At 43.5% G+C, this 17,247-nt stretch overlaps 1 protein-coding gene across 1 annotated transcript in view; it reads left to right on the top strand.

Moving 5' to 3' along the window:
- ANOS1 (anosmin 1) overlaps window positions 1-17,247 on the top strand; it is a 189,383-nt gene that overhangs the window by 102,223 nt on the left and 69,913 nt on the right. The window contains exon 3 of the mRNA XM_043570790.1: window positions 10,297-10,359. Coding sequence (XP_043426725.1) covers window positions 10,297-10,359 — 63 coding nt within the window. The remainder of the gene's footprint in view (window positions 1-10,296; window positions 10,360-17,247) is intronic.

The following is a 17,247-nucleotide window of genomic DNA, read 5'->3' as shown; positions in this document are numbered from 1 at the left end:
CCACACCCTCCATCTGATGGACACCATGGCTTCCTTTCAGATGGAGGTTAGAAGTGTTGGGGTGTTTTCCTGTTCTCATGTCTCCCTCATGCCTATCTCAAGGCAAACCTGTAACTGTGTCTGGAGCAGCCCTACATCGCCTTTCATGGGTTCACGCCCCTTTTCCTTGTATCCAGTGTTCTGTGCCATCCAGATGCCATATCAATGCTATAAATGGTGGACAGAAGCTTTGGAAGACGTTGCAAAAACTGCTCTGCTTTCATTTGCTGCAAGACCTCACTTCTGTAATCCAACTCCTATTTCAGCTCTTTCAGGGCTCCTGGACCCAATTCCAATGTGAGGGGTTGCCCCCCCCCCCCCCGCCCCAGCACCAAGCAATTCCCAGACACCAGCAGCATGTCTGAGAATTAATTCAACTCAATTCGGACATGACAGGGAGGCATCAGATCCCACAGATCCTATGAGACTGCCCAGCTTGCCTCCAGCTTCATTGGCCAATGCCAAATCCAGACTGGCGATAGATTGGAGATGCTCATGACTCCCTCTTAGGGGCTGACTGATTTCCTAGAGCAGCTCACAGAACTCAGGGGAGCACTTACATTAACCAGTTTATTAAATATATGATACAGGGGGGGCACCTGGGTGGCTCATTCGGTTAAGTGTCAGACCCTTGATCTCAGCTCAGGTCATGATCTTGTGGTTTGGGAGATAGAGCCCTGAGTTAGGCTCTGTGCTGACAGCATGAAGCCAATTTAGGATCTCTCTCTCTCTCTCTCTCTCTCTCTCTCTCTCTCTCTCTCTCTCTCTCATTCTGCCCCTCCCATGCACATGCTCTCTCTCTCTCAAAGTAAATAAATAAAACAAGCAAACAAAAAGATACAGGATATGAATCAACAGGCAGGTGAAGAGATACATAGGACAGGGTCCCCAACAAAGCAGCTTCTGTTTTTATGGAGCTTGGGGCCGAGCTCTGTGACACACAGAAGTGTTCTGCTTGCCCAAACGTGAAAGGTATCTGGAAAGGATTAAAATAAAAAAACCAGACCTCTTGTGTGTGTGTAGTTTTTTTTTTAAGTTTATTTACCTATATATTCATTTTAAGTAATCTCGACACCAAACATGGCTTGGACTTAGGACCCTAACATCCAGATTTGTCTGTTCTTCCAACTGAGCCAGCCAGGTGCCCCAGTCCTATTTTGTTTTTATGAAGGCTCCATTACATAGCCATGATCAACTAAGTGTTAGCTGATTCAGTCTCCAGCCCCTCTCCCCTCCCCAGAAGTCAGAAGGCGGGACTGAAACTTCCAACCTTCTGATCAAGTGATTGGTCCTCCTGTCAATCAGCCCCTGCCCTTTGGTGTGGGGGTGGGGGTTCCTAAAGTCACCTTCATTAATAACAAGACACCCATTCACCTTTATGGCTTTGAAGCATTTGCAGGAACTGTGGACGAAGATTAAATATATCTGGCAAATATATTTTGGTCATCTGAAGGACCAAATATATATATTTTATAAGTCGTTGTATTGCACCAATACTCAAGTTGTCTTAAACACAAAGTGAGGCACGCACCTGTCTGTTCTAGGAGAGTTAGTGGCTTCTCACTGAATTCCAAGGGCCATGCTGCTAGCCTTGTGTTTTGCCACGCCTTCTCCTCTGTTAGCTCTCCTGCACCATATCCCCCCACATCTATCATCCATGCCCCAGATCTGCTAAAATCGCTCAAGTCCTGCTCTTCCTTCTAAGTTAATTCATGAGTCCTCAATTCTATGAAATTCTCTCCAATTTTCCCATATGGAAATACATATCACTTCTTTAGGGTCTTCTGACACATTCTTCTCTTGGTTATTTTATGCTTCATTGCTTTAGACTTATTTGCATGCTTTTCTTCCATGCAAATTATATACTGCTTTAGGGCAGAATGGCTGACACATTTTCCTTCATCTTGGAGACTAGATGAATACATTGCATATAGGAAACACTAATCCTTGTTTGTTGATTTAGCAGATGTTAATTTGACCGGGTTGGATTGTACAGAATGCTGGCTGCTTTGTTTTAACCATGGGTTCTATTTATTTAATGTAATGTAATTATGGGTTCTGTTCCTTGATTATTGGACATGTGTGAAAATTTGAATTTTATACCAACCTTTTGTGCTTCAGGATTTATTGTAATTGCTAGTTAGGTAATATAACTTCCTTTGCTGGTAATGTATATAAGTTAATATAATTTCTTTTTATGGAAGTGTTTGGTTAAATGTAAGGTATGGAAATTTGTGCTAACCTGTCCAGATGGAGGTTCACCAAAGCAGTAGCAATAATTTCCCTCTCTGTTACTACTTTGGCTCGTGGGAGTTGGGTCCCTTCGTCTGTGGTATGAAATACTGAGTCTTATTGGTTATGATTTCATAAGTACCTTGGAATTTGTAACACCTAGGGCATTTTGGAGCTGAATCCTTTCCGAGATCATAGTAATTCCATAATCTTACAGATTTGTGAAGTACTTTTCAGTTTCCAAATCCCTTTCACATACATCATCCTGTGAAGCATTTGTAGCAGGTGGCGTGAACAGCACAGTGTTCTGTAATGGAAGTAACATTCCTTTGAGTGTGCCAGAGCAGGAGTCCGGCTTCCAGTTCCGGAAGTTTCCACCACAGTCACTTCCTTTCTTTACTCAACCTCTCTAAACTGCAGTTTCCTCTCTGTAAAATCTACGAATAATAGTACCTCATCGTATGTACCTCCACAGATCTGTTGTGATGAGGTGCCACTAAACAAATAATTTCAGAAGTGCTTTATAAATCCGTAAAGGAACGTTCTGGCGCTCTTTGACGTTCAGTAAAATTTCGGACAATAGGAGCAACTGTACTCTCCTGGTGGAGTTAGCGCGTGGAGACCGAATATGTGATTTTCCCACAGCTGTAGGTTAGACACATGGCAGAGATGGGGCTCACACCCAGGCTTTCTGGGCCCCCGTTCTGCGCTGGCTGCATTTCTGTGGTGCACGGGATGTTCCTGAGAATCTGTTCTGGTGTTGGTGCGCTCGGTGCCACATGCCTTGCGAACGAGGCTTGTACACGGCCAGCAGACACAGCCCTCCTGAAGAGTTTATAGTCAATTGGAGATAGTGTGACTTTAGTACAACTCATAGTCTCCATGAAAAACTGAAAAATAAAATGTGAGAGGTCTTGGGGAATGCTTGAGTTGCAGACGGGGAATCCATGTGTGCTGTGTATGTAGCAGTGGTCATAAGCAGGTGGTTTGAAAGAGCTGTTGGTCAGAGTGGACAAGGACAGAATAGACTCTCTTTTTTTAATTTTTTTATTTTTTTAATTTTATTTATTTTTTCAACGTTTATTTATTTTTGGGACAGAGAGAGACAGAGCATGAACGGGGGAGGGGCAGAGAGAGAGGGAGACACAGAATCGGAAACAGGCTCCAGGCTCTGAGCCATCAGCACAGAGCCTGACGCGGGGCTTGAACTCACGAACCGCGAGATCATGACCTGAGCCGAAGTCGGACGCTTAACCGACTGCGCCACCCAGGCGCCCCCAGAATAGACTCTCTTTAAGGAAGAAATATAGTAACTCAGTGGAAGTTGAGGGGTCTTGCTTTTGGGGAACAGAAAAGAGACCAGCTTCATGGCAAAGCAGGTCATAGGAGGCTGAAGAAGTTGGTTACGCAGGATTTGCTGGTTGACCAGATGTTCTGTATGTAAATCTATATATTTGGGGCTTAATTGGATAATTACTGTCTAATTTTGTCAGAGAACTCACATTCTCAAAACCATGTCTTAGAAGGATGGATGTGACCAGAACATGTAGAATTGTGGCATAATTAGAGGTGACGGTTCTGAGTTAACATTTCCTCCTCTATCCTGGGCCACTTGTTTCTCAGGATCAACTCTGTTATTACGACTAATCCAATGCATTTCCGTTGCCCTTTTTTTTTTTTTTTTAAGAAATTTCTCAACCTCAGCACTATTGAATTTGGAGCTAATTTTTTTTTTATCACTTTGTGGGGGGTGGTGAGGGGGGTACTGTCCTGTGTGTTGTATGATGTTTAAGCAGCATCCCTCGCCTCTGCTTGCTGGAAGCAATTGTTACTTGTCCTCACTTGTTACAAACAAAACTATCTACATATATCACTAAACGTTCCCTGGAAGGACAAAGTTACTCCCATTTCAAAACCACTTACTTAGAGCAATTAAAATAATGTATCTAATATTTTATGCTGTAAGGAAATAGCAATAAAATTACCTACACAGCGCTGTGCAATACATTTAGAAGTCGTAAAGGTTTACATAGAGTAAGTATCCTGGCATCTCTGAAGTTTCGCATGCTGGGCAGCTCTGGCTGAGAGCTAGAAGGCAGTGAACAGCACTGTGTCCTAGTCATTGGGCGAGCTCTCCACTTCACGATTCTTTTCGGTACTCCCATTAATCGTAACTTATTCCTCCTTCACTCTCACTCATTATCTGCTTGGTCCCTGGGCATCTTTGAGTGTCCCAGCTCCAGGAACTGCTTATAAAAACATTCTAACTCATCAATAAGTTTGCTTAACAGATGTTTATTGAGCTGGTACTGTACATGAAGAATCTTGTAGTAAATGTCCCAAGGATTCAGTGCTCAGTGCTTACATTTTAGTAGAAGATCGTGTGTACAGGTTTTGTATTACTGTATGTCAAAATATAAATGTAATACAGAATTATCACCTAAGGAAGTGATATTGTAACTGTGTCTTTCTCAATGAAGTGAAAAATAATTGATGCCTAAATTCCAGGTGATGATCTATGTGATTCGCTCTGTCGGCTGATTTTTTAAAAATTTTCTCTGAATTTTGAAGTTTTTCTTTCTTTGCATGAAGCAGTAACGTGGGAAGGCATAATTTCATGGAGTTGATCATCCTAAAGTGTGAAAGCTTAAAACACTTGCTAAAATAGTAACTTGTTGTTGTTGTTGTTGTTTGTCATTTGATCAGGGTACTTATAGTCTGCTTGTAGTAACCTTTTTCTCATGGAAATGAGATTTCAGTCTGCCTTCTTTGACAAACCTTTTTTTTTTTTTTTTTTTAATCTGGAGAAACAGGATGCTTTTTCTTGTTTGAAGTGTGCGAGAAATGGTTGGGCTTTTGTTCTCCCCCTCTCTGGCTTTTATTGCAATCATTCTACCTGGCTAAGAGCACTCTAAAGAAATAGAGCTTTGGCAGATCTATCCTGCAAAGATTTACTCTGATTTCTATATCCAGGCTTTTCTTGTCAGATAGTTTTCACAGAGGATTATTAAAAGAAAATGTTGGTTGGCATTAATAACATTTCGTGATATATCTTTAGACACTGATGACTACTGGTTATTGGAAATAAGGCAAAGCCTGCAATTAAAATAGAACTTTAAATGAATTGCACATACTGATGCTGCACTTGGCAGATAGACTTCAGATTAACAAGAAGACAAGTGCGTTATGTATTGCTTCCATTAGCATTTCACAAGTAGGCCTGTGTTTGGAAATGATATTTCTTTCGTATAAGGTATTTGTTCCACAGTGTCAGGAATTGGATTATGTGGAATTGTGGAGGTCTCAAAGGATTGAAACTTAAAAACACTTTTTTAAAATGTTTGTTTATTTTTGAGAGTGAGAGAGACAGAGTATGAGTGGGGGGAGGGGGCAGAGAGAGGGAGGGAGACACAGAATCTCAAACAGACCCCAGGCTTCCAGCTGTCAGCACAGAGCCCGACGCGGGGCTTGAACCCATGAACTGTGAGATCATGACCTGAGCCAAAGTCGGACACTCAACCCCCTGAGCCACCCAGGCGCCCCAAGGATTGAAACTTTTTAATGCACTGATGTCTGTAGTTGTGACAATGCAGCTAAGCACGTATGTAGTATTGTGTTTTCACAATTTACATGTTTGGTAATGATCCAAAGCTAGAATGACGTAATTTTGAGACATTGTTAGCCACATTGCGTCGAGCAGTTTTACGTGGAACGGATGTTCTATGTTTCCTGAATGAAGTGACAAAGACTTCATTTGTAAGTATAGCTGAACTTGTCTTTCTGGAAAATGCCTAGACCTTATGGAGTGGTCCTCAAACATGATGGGGCATGTCTTCAACTGAACAAAATCTCAAGGTATCCTCAAGAGTGCCATTTATTATCCCCAAATGGTCTTGAGAAGGAATTAGGTCTACATATACTTAGTAAATGACTACTAAACTTTGTGGCTAGGAATCAATGCCTAAAAACATACAGAGAGCTCTGAGGATAAGGAAGTGGATTTACCTTCAGGAAACAAGACTGACTCTTTAAGGAACTCATAAAATATGTTGGGTAGACAAGTTTTTAAACAATTTCATTGCTGTTAGAAACCGGTGTTCTTTTAGAACTGTTATATTGGCAAAACCTGTGATTTGCTTTAATATGCTTGGGAGGGGTGAACACCAGTGAACTGGGGACAAATTCGTGCAGGCCACAGAGAAGTATCATGAAAGAGCTGAAGTTTTAAAAAATAAATACGGGCGTTTGTGGGGCGCAGTCTGTTGAGTGTCCAACTCTTGATTTCGGTTCAGGTCATGATCCCAGGGCCGTGGGATGGAGCCTCATGTCAGACTCTGTGTGTGGAGCCTGCTTGGGATTGTCTCTGTCTCCCTCTCTCTCTGCCTCACCCCCCATGCTTGCAGGGTCTGTCTCTCTAAAATAAATAAAAAATTAGGGGCGCCTGGGTGGCTCAGTTGCTTAAGCGACCAACTTCAGCCCAGGTCATGATCTCGCAGTTTGTGAGTTCGAGCCCCATGTTGGGCTCTGTGCTGACAGCTCAGAGCCTGGAGCCTACTTCAGATTCTGTGTCTCCCCCTCTCTCTACCCCTCCCCTGGTCACGCTCTGTGTCTCTCTGTCTCTTAATAATAAATAAACGTTAAAAAAAATAAATAAAGTAAAAAAAAATTAAGATTGAGATAACTGAAAAATGAATTGTTCCTCTGCAACACTAAAGAATATAAAATATTCTTACAAGAAATAGGTTTTTCTTAAAAAACAAAACAAGAGACATTGTGAACTCTTTTTTTCCATCGAATCCTCTAGCCGTTCTTTTTGCTCCCCTAGCTTTATTGAGATTTGATTCACAGTGTTGTAGAAGTTTAAGTTGTACAATGTGCTGATTTCTTTTTAACTTTTTTTAACGTTTATTTATTATTGAGTGACAGAGAGACACAGAGCGTGAGCAGGGGAGGGGTAGAGAGAGGGGGAGACATAGAATTTGAAGTAGGCTCCAGGCTCTGAGCTGTCAGCACAGAGCCCAGTGCGGGGCTCGAACTCACAAACTGCGAGATCATGACCTGGGCTGAAGTCGGACGCTCAACCAACTGAGCCACCCAGGTGCCCCACAATGTGCTGATTTGATACAGGTATCTCTTGAGAAAGGTATACCACAATAAGGCAGTTCTTTTTAAAGTTTAGTAAACTTCAGAATTCCCGGGAGAATTTGTTACAAGGGATTTCTGGGTCCCCATCCCAGAGATTCTGACTCTAAGCCTAGGGGCAGAGGCTGTGAATTTGCATTTCTGATAAACTACAAGATGAAGTTCATGTTATCAGCCAGTGATGACAGTTTGAGCACTTTTGTCATGACAGATTGATAGTTGACACATGGACAGCACTTTGTTTTCATATGTATATATATTTTTTGATGAAAAGAAAAAGACAATGGATACCTGAAAATTAAGTGTCACCATAGAGTCTTACGGTCTAACTTTATTTATTTATTTATTTATTTATTTATTTATTTATTTATTTATTTATTTATAAGTGTTTATTTTTGATAGAGAGTGACAGAGAGCAAGTGGGTGAGGGGCAGGGAGAGACGGGGACAGAGGATCTGTGGAGGCTGTGTGTGGTCAGCACAGAGCTCTATGTGGGGCTCAAACTCATGAACCCTGAGATCATGACCTGCGCCTAAATCAAGAGGCGGACGCTTATCGGACTGAACCACCCAGGTGCCGCCAAACTAGATCTTTATTTTAAAAACAGAGGGGGAGGTGACTACCAAGGACAGTGAAAAAACACTTTCAGTATGTATCCTGAGTTCTAGAGTATGCATATCTGGAATTTAACTGAGAATTTTGACCTCAATTGAAAACTTTGTCAATAATGAAATAACGATCATAGATAAAATAATAAGGACCTTATGGGTGCCTGGGTATTTAGATGACTGACATTTAGCTACATAACTGTTAATTTTTTTGAGAGAGAACACGTGTGAACATGTGAGCCAGTGGAAGGGCAGAGGGACAGGGAGAGACAGAGAATCCGAAGCAGGCGCAATGCCCAGCACAGAGCCCACTGCGGGGCTTAATCTCTAGCCCCTGAGATCGTGACCTGAGCTGAAATCAAGAGTCAGACACTCAACTAACTAAGCCACCTAGGCTGTTAATTTTTACTAATTAAAACTTGCTTTAAAACATAAAGTTGAGAATCAAATCTCCACTGTATTGATGTAACATTTTAATTTCAACCATGAGGACTGGGTGTTATCTCTTATGTATTACTATATGTTATATAGAGTGTATATAGTATTATATATTATTTATAGTACTGTATTTTATTTTATGTGGTATATGTAGTGTATATATAGTGCTGCAGTATACATCAATGTGTGTGTGTGTGTGCGTGCGTATAGATACATAGATCCATGGTATAGTATATATAAAGTATGTAGTATACATGTAATATATATAGTACTATAACTTATATATTATACTAGTGTTATATATAGTAGTAAACTATATTATACATGTATATATACTTTATCCCATAATCTTTATTGTTACTTATATAAATATGTATACATTTCATATATAATATATACTATTATATGTGCTGTGGATTATTATTAATATTTATTATGATGGCTGTTATTGAACAATGGAGCCTAGCCATCACCTCTGATGTGTTTAAATATATATATGGTGACAGATTTTATACAAATGTTCAGGCTTTATTCTGTATTCTGAATAGTTTTTTAATATTTTTAGGTTGAATTTATATATTCTTTATATTTATTTCATAAGTCTTTATGTTACAGTGTATTCAATGCATTTTGGCAGAGTAATTGGATACATGTTCATACTGGTAGACCCATTGAGCTGAAGGCATTAGTTAACAAGTACCTATTACATATACTTAACACACTGAAACTTCACCCAATCACCTGCGGGAGAACATATAGAAATAGAGAAAAAAGGGGCGCCTGGGTGGCTCAGTCGGTTGGGCGTCCGACTTCGGCTCAGGTCATGATCTCCCAGTCCGTGAGCTCGAGCCCCGCATCGGGCTCTGTGCTGACTGCTCAGAGCCTGGAGCCTGTTTCGGATTCTGTGTCTCCCTCTCTCTCTGCCCCTCCCCTGTTCATGCTCTGTCTCTCTCTGTCTAAAAAATACATAAACATTAAAAAAAAAATTAAAAAAAGAAATAGAGAAAACAGGCCCATGTTGCCGGTTGAAAACAAGTCCATGGTAGTTTATGAAAAAACAAAATTCATCTGTGACAACAACCTGTAGAAAACATTTCTTCTGTCCTTTTTTTTAAAGACTTCGTTTTTATTTTATTTTATTTTATTTTATTTTATTTTATTTTATTTTATTTTATTTTATTATTATTTTTTTCAACGTTTGTTTATTTTTGGGACAGAGAGAGACAGAGCATGAACGGGGGAGGGGTAGAGAGAGGTAGACACAGAATCGGAAACAGGCTCCAGGCTCTGAGCCATCAGCCCAGAGCCCGATGCGGGGCTCGAACTCACAGACCGCGAGATCGTGACCTGGCTGAAGTCGGACGCTTAACCGACTGCGCCACCCTGGCTGAAGTCGGACGCTTAACCGACTGCGCCACCCAGGCGCCCCATTAAAGACTTCGTTTTTAAGGGATGTCTCCATCCAACGTGGGACTCAGACTCACAGCCCCGAGATCAAGAGCTGTGCGCCCCACTGACCCAATCCAGGCAGGAGCCCCTAGAGAACCTTTCTTACTGATTACAAATACTTGTCATCTAAATAGTGTTCTGCCTGGTGGTGGGCACCACTACCTTCCCTACATGGCACCTGCAGACGGGGCAACTCTTCTCTGGTTGTGTTGGTTCCTGTTCTGTAGGGATGGCCCTGCTCATACAACGTTGGTGCGATCCACTGAGGAGCTGGCTTTGCTAAACAAAGCAAACGAGCAGACATGGAAAAGTGAGGTGCACGGGGTTTCTTCCTTTGGCCTTGTTCCTGTCCGTTTGTTTATTGACTTTTCTTGTTGCTCTCTCCCAGTGTCTGGAGCCGTGCAAGGACACCTGGGACCTACAGAAGGAGCAGTGCCACAGCCTCTGCGAGGTAAGACCACGCCCGTGTCCATCAGGGGAACCGTAGCACGCGGTGTAAATCTCCGCGGGGATCACTGGTATGGAAGGGCACCCGCGTTCTTCTGCAGGTCGGGGAGATCAGTTTACTTCGGCGATGTGTGTGTGTGTTTCTGTGTGTGTTTCCGTGTGCGTGTGTCTGTGTGTGTGTGTGTGTGTGTGTGTGTGTGTGTATGTTCATGTAAAAAAGAAAAACATTATTGAGATTTCTTAAAACCTAGTGACCCTCTGCTTCCATTATTGGTTAATCAGACACACAAGAATAGCTTTTACTACATATGCTTCGAGACTAGAACCTTTTTAAAAGAATTTTTTTTCAAATGTTTATTTTTGAGAGAGATAGAGACAGAATGGAAGCAGGGGAGGGGCGGAGAGAGAGGGAGACACAACATCCGAAGCAGGCTCCAGGCTTTGAATTGTCAACACGGAGCCCAATGCGGGGCTCTAACCCATGAACTGTAAGATCTTGACCTGAGCTGAAGTCGGACGCTTAACTGACTGAACCCCCCAGGCGCCCCAGGAGACTAGAACCTTCTTAAAGGTATAAACTAAGGCTGCTCTCATGGGCTATTCTGCAAGTAACTGTCAGCATGATGTTGAGGTTTACCTGCTGGTGGGAGAAGACACCCATTTTATATGTAGTGTGGTGCTCAACATTTCCACGTCATTGTTCACCCCCTATCCTGGGCAGAAGGCTCAGCTATTTTTAACTGTACGGGAGGTATCTTACTTGCCCTGTGCTCTCAGGTAGGTCATGAAGGGTGTTATTGTCCTGGAAAGTTCCTGTCTAAACTCATCAGTCATGCTCCAGAGGGGACAGCTGCTCTACTGGGCTGTCTCCTCCAGAGCAAACCAGGGGTCTGGGGTCTGACCCAGCCTAGGATGTGCTCAGACATAGCCAGGAGGAGCGGGAGTTGGGCTGAGTGCATGGTGGCCTCTTGAAGAAAGGAGAATGGGGGAAGTCCACAAGGCCTGTGCAGAGCAGTGGTTGGGGAGTCTACTGTGGCAATCCAAGAAGCTCTGTAGGGAGCTGTGGGGAGCCAACCAGAAGACACGCCCCATAGCATCAGAGTGACATGATGTTACCAGGCTTCTCTGAACAGAACTGGAGGCTGATAGGGAACTCTTCTGAGCTCCTCCAGAGAGACCTAGCGGTCCAGCCTTCCCCCGCGTGAGGTGTTTGTATGGTCCCATTGCCTGTGTGTCCCCTTGGATGGTGCGCAGATTCTACCCTGAGAATATGAATGTAGAGTTGGGCTAATAAGAGCTCCATCAATTTTATGGGGGATAAAGTGTCTCCACAGTCCCCTGATATCCTTGGCCTTCCAGGTAAACGTGGAGATAAGAGAGGCACATAGCAAGTCCATGAGAGTCATGTGCGGAAGCACTGGGAGGCTGAGGCTCATCAAGTCGGATGGCTCCCCAACTCTAGGTAGAAAGACCAAGTCTGACACTTTTCCCTGTGTCCAGGTGCAGCTGGGGCTGGGCATGCCTCGGACAACTATGAAGGTGGTGGTGTAATTGGGTTCTCCCAGGAGAGCGTTCGGCATTGTTTGGGAAAAGCGGAATGGAAGTTTCTCAATTACGAACATGATCAATATGAGGTCTTCCTAATCTCGCTTTGGTTTTGCTCCAAAAGTTGTACTCCGCATTTTGTGACTGCTTGGAATATTGGCGGTTTGCAAACTCTTACGGACTGACGTCTGTGTTGCCAGAAGCGCTTCAGACCCGAGGATTGCTGTCAACTAAGTCTTTGGAAGCATTTTGTAATCGCAAACATGAAAATGCCTGAATAATACATCCAATTGGCAGATACGCAAAGTTTTTTTAGCCAATTGCTCTGTAAGGACACTCACAGCGAAGCTAATGATGTAGTGTCACATCGGATGGAAGAAGAAGCTTCATATGTCTTTGTCGCCAGCCCTTTTCTGGATGGTGGGGATGCTCCAGAGTAGCGTAAATCATGGTTTCTGTCCTCCATCAAGGGAGCTGACATATTACCCATCCGTTTTCCCAAAACATTTTGGCTTCTTCAGGGATTCAGGCCAGACTTCTCCAGAAAACATATGCTGACCTGGCATTCAATTTAATGTATCTCTTATTAGTTATCTACTGGTACCTAACAAATTACCCCCAAGCTTCGTGGCTTAAAACAACACCCATATATTATCTCACAGTTTCTGTGGGTCAGGAGTTTGGACACGACTCAAATGCATTCTTTGCCTCCGGGCCCCACAAAGGCTGTAACCACGGTGTTCGCCGCGTTCCATTCTTGTGTGGGGGCTCGACTGCTTCTGCTGACGCTCTGCTAACAGGCTCATTGCACTTGTTGGCAGAATCCATCTCCTTATGGTTAGAGGACTGAGGTCCCGTTTTCTCAATGGCTGTTGGCCGGGGTCCACTCTTAGCACTTGCAAGTAGCCTACAGGTCCCTCACGTGTGCCCCCCCACCCCAGGCAGGTCACAACGTGGCTCTTCTCCAGCAGGAGAAGCCTGATCTCCAGTCTGCTGAAACCGAGTCTCATATAACACAGCATATTCTTAGGAGTGACATCCATTCCACTTTTCTGTATTCTACTGGTTAGAAGCGAGTCAGCAGCCCTTCACCCCCAAACACACACACACACACACACACACACACACACACACACACACACACACACAAACATATTCACACATGCAGACATCAGGAGAGGTTGTGACTCTGTGGGGCTCACTCTAAGGTGTATCTACTCCAAGAAGCAAATAAACTGAAATGGTTCAGGCCCCTTGAAGCATAGAACAGAGCAGAGTCATCAGGAATAAAATAAAGGTCATGAGCTGAGGCAGTGTCTTGTATGTTCCCTAACACACACACCTAATTATATTTTGTATTTTGTGCTTCACATAAACCATACATCCACAGGAGTTAAAATATGCTGTTGTAGGATCTTGGGGAACAAGATGTAGCACACTGTTTGCTTCATAAACACATTACCCCCTACTATCCGTGACTCTGGGTTGGCACTGTTACTTCCGATATCCGAGAAGGAAGATAGAACTGAAGGTCATCTGAAACCTCTGTCCCTGGAAACTCCTAATGTGACAGCACGCTTCTGTAGTAACCGTTCCCTCTGAAGCAATCATGAGGCCTTCTGAACCAAATGCAGTTTGTTAAAATGGGACTCCTGTACAAATGGTGATTCCTAGTCTGGCAGGAGGGGTTAATTGAAACTCAAGAGGCAGGAAAGGTAGGGACCGGTTAATGTGAGCCCTCTGTGGGCGCGCCTCATCCCACAGTCAAATAACTCGAGCCTCGCTGTTCGATTTCAGTTCCGTTGGTCACTTGTACAGCTCTGTATATGTTTCCTTTCTCTTTTGCAGTATGGCTGACTGTTATGTTGAGGTAGACTGAATCCTGATGGACTGACCCCCGTTGTGGCATTTTGGAGGCTACTCACTCGCTCACTGAGGCAGACCTCACTACTCACTCACTCACTGAGGCACACCTGACACAATGCTGCCTTCCTCTCGGTTATCAGCGACTTACTAAGAGTGCATACAGGCTCCCTATTTTCATGACCTTAAACTTTCCTAAACGTTGAGACCCAGAAGGACTCTAGATTCTTCTACAGGTAGAAGAGCTAAACTGTTAGATATGTTTGACCCAATGTGTTTATTTGTAAGACAATCTCAGCTTTATTTGTCTTCTAAGGCACAGGTTTGCAAACCATGGTCCCCGGAGCAAAACTGGGCTGCCTCCCGTTTTTATAAGGAAAGTATTATAGGAGCGTGGCCACACTGGGTTGTGTATAGACTGTCTGGGGCAGCTCCCGTGTTACGGCAGGAGAGCTGAGTGGTCCATGAAGCTGGGACTATTTCCTGTGTGGCCCTTGACAGAAAAAGGTTTCAAACTCCTGCCTCAAGAAAAAAGAGCAACGGTCCTAACTATATCACAAAACCTGCCCAACTATTCAGAATGTTGTTACTTCCTAATCTGTGTCACCAGCACCCGTTTCTTTTTTTTTTTTTTCTTAAGTTTATTTATTTTTGAGACAGAGAGAGACAGAGCATGAATGGGGGAGGGTCAGAGAGAGAGGGAGACACAGAATCGGAAACAGGCCCCAGGCTCTGAGCTGTCAGCACAGAGCCCGACGCGGGGCTTGAACTCACGGACCGCGAGATGGTGACCCAAGCTGAAGTCGGACGCCCAACCGACTGAGCCACCCAGGCGCCCCATCCAGCACCCGTTTCTAAAAATTTTTTTTTTTTTCAACGTTTATTTATTTTTGGGACAGAGAGAGACAGAGCATGAACGGGGGAGGGGCAGAGAGAGAGGGAGACACAGAATCGGAAACAGGCTCCAGGCTCTGAGCCATCAGCCCAGAGCCTGACGCGGGGCTCGAACTCACGGACCGCGAGATCGTGACCTGGCTGAAGTCGGACGCTCAACCGACTGCGCCACCCAGGCGCCCCCCAGCACCCGTTTCTAAACAAAGCATGATTGTTCTTGGTATTTTAGTCCTAAAATAAATTTTCCTACACGGAAGAGACTTTTGGAGGCATGTTAATACACCTAGAATTGGTTTGTGGCTTCTTCACATACTGATCTCTTGAACTTCTCATTTGATTTTCTATACAATTCTACTTTTTGCTACTTTTTGGGCTTCAGTCAGAGTTAAAAATGCTTTAAATGAAGAGGTTAAATGTGTTAGAGCAAGCATCTTTTAGGATTGCTTCTATGGATCACATGGGATAATTTTCCCTGTGTCATTTTTTGGAGCATGTTGGGTCATGACAGATACATAGAAAGGTCCTGCTACATTGTTTTAGTTTATTAATTATTACCTCTATCTTATTATTTTTCAAACTTTAAAAAATAATTTTTAAACCATTTTTCTTCCTGATCATGAAATGCACATTTCTTCACATTTAAATGTTTCTTTCTTACAATTGTAGGAGTCTAAATCATTAAGGATTCTTTTTCTTTCATAATGGCATAAAATAATTATGTCCATTACAATTGATGTTGTCTGAGCTTTGGTGAAGCGTGACACATGGTAGCTTGAGTGACCTCCTTGCTGGAGGACACGCTTCTCATCTTTAAATGTGACGTTTGTGATTTCACATCCTGGTGTGAACTCACTGGGACCTCAACACTGGCAGTTTGAAGTGTGCATTAGGGTCGCAGAGAATTGAGGCCTAATCTGCATCAGGGATATGCCCCTGAGAGAGGGATCCAGGGTTGGTAGTAAAGCTGTTCTCGGACCAACCTGGATTCTGATAGATCCAGTTCTCGTCAGTGTGAAAATACGAATAGGAAGGAGGTTTGCCCTCAACCAGAGATAGGATTGTTGGTTCATTTCTTAGTGTTTTTTTTGCCTTTCAGAATGTTTTCCAAGCTTATTATATTTGATTTTCATAACCATTCTTGGAAGTTGTGTCTGACTTTTACCAGGTGAACTTGATGGTCAACAGAACGGATGCACAAGGAGGAAAAGGGTTTTATTTGCCCAAGATTGATTCCATGGTTAGTCAGTAGAGGAACAAGATCTGGAATCCAGGTGGTGGTCCATCTCTAGTCCATTGTGCTCTGCCCCCGGCACCTGCTCCTCACTCTGCTGTATTCCAGCGAACAGAGTAGAGGATAAAGTTGTCCTTCTCCCACCAGGAAATAAAGTAGAGCCTGTTTCTCATGGGAAGTTGTTGGCCCCACCATCTGTCGCTTGAACACGCTTAAACCAGAAGGGAGTTTTGATGATGCAAAATCCTAGTGAAGTAAGGGTCCTTCAAGGAATAGGGGGAAGAACAAGGCCCCTTACTACTTTGGGTGCACTGGGCCATGGAATGTTCCAATACTACTGAAAACGCATGTCAGAAACTAAAGCTGTGAAGATTCATCACGCTCCTACAGAGGGTCTCTTGCACTCAAACATGTTACCCTTCCAATGCTCCAAAACCCAGCTGTGCGTCTTAAAATCTTGGGTGCTGGGTAAATGCATGCATTCGGGAATGGAAGCAGTGCCTTCTCCTGTTCTGGAACATCTGTGCAAGAGTTAGGGCTACTGAAGGATGCTGATGAATGGTGGGCAAGAACATGGTATCGTATGCCAAGGTGTGTGTGTTCTCAGGATACGAGAATGAGCTCAGCTACGTTGTTGGGTGTCAGTGTGGGATTTGTGGAAGTTTTCTTCTGAAAGCTTCACTGTCCTTAGTGAAATCTGCTGCGTGGCCGGGAGTGGTAGGTGAGAGAGGCAGTGGAGGCTGGGGTAACCAGTGAATAGCACATGTTCACAAAGTGCTAATTTTTCTTACTTTATAAATAGTAAAATTTTATTTTTAGGAATGATAAACGTTTTCCTCTTATTTTTACGAATGATAAACATTTACCTTTCAAGGTGATACTTGTATTTCTGGACTGTGATCTCTGGGCAGTGGGGAAAGTGCAGACTCCGTCCCAATTTTCCTTTCACCTTAGGAATCGCAGGTGTCCTGGGACCGAAACATGGCTAGGCATGCTTATGGCGTTTTACGGTTCTTGTGAGGCTGCCTCTACCAGTCCTCTCTCTTTTTTTTTTAATTCTTCAAAAAAATTATAAACATTTATTCATTTTTGAGAGACAGAGAGAGAGCATGAGCAGGGGAGCAGCAGAGAGAGGGGGAGACACAGAATCCTAAGCAGGCTCCAGGCTCTGAGCTGTCAGCACAGAGCCTGATACAGGGCTGGAACTCACAAACCGTGAAATCATGACCTGAACCAAAGTCAGAGGCTCAAGCAACTGAGCCACCCAGGTGTCCTGGACCTCTTTTTTTTTTTTTTAATGCTTATTTATTTTTGAGAGAGAGCAACCAGCAGGGGAGGGGCAGACAGAGAGGGAGAGAG

The sequence above is a fragment of the Prionailurus bengalensis genome, chromosome X (assembly GCF_016509475.1).
Source record: "Prionailurus bengalensis isolate Pbe53 chromosome X, Fcat_Pben_1.1_paternal_pri, whole genome shotgun sequence".
NCBI lineage: Eukaryota > Metazoa > Chordata > Mammalia > Carnivora > Felidae > Prionailurus > Prionailurus bengalensis.
Note: the sequence above shows the minus strand (reverse complement) of the source record. Positions and strands in the feature narration are given on the sequence as shown.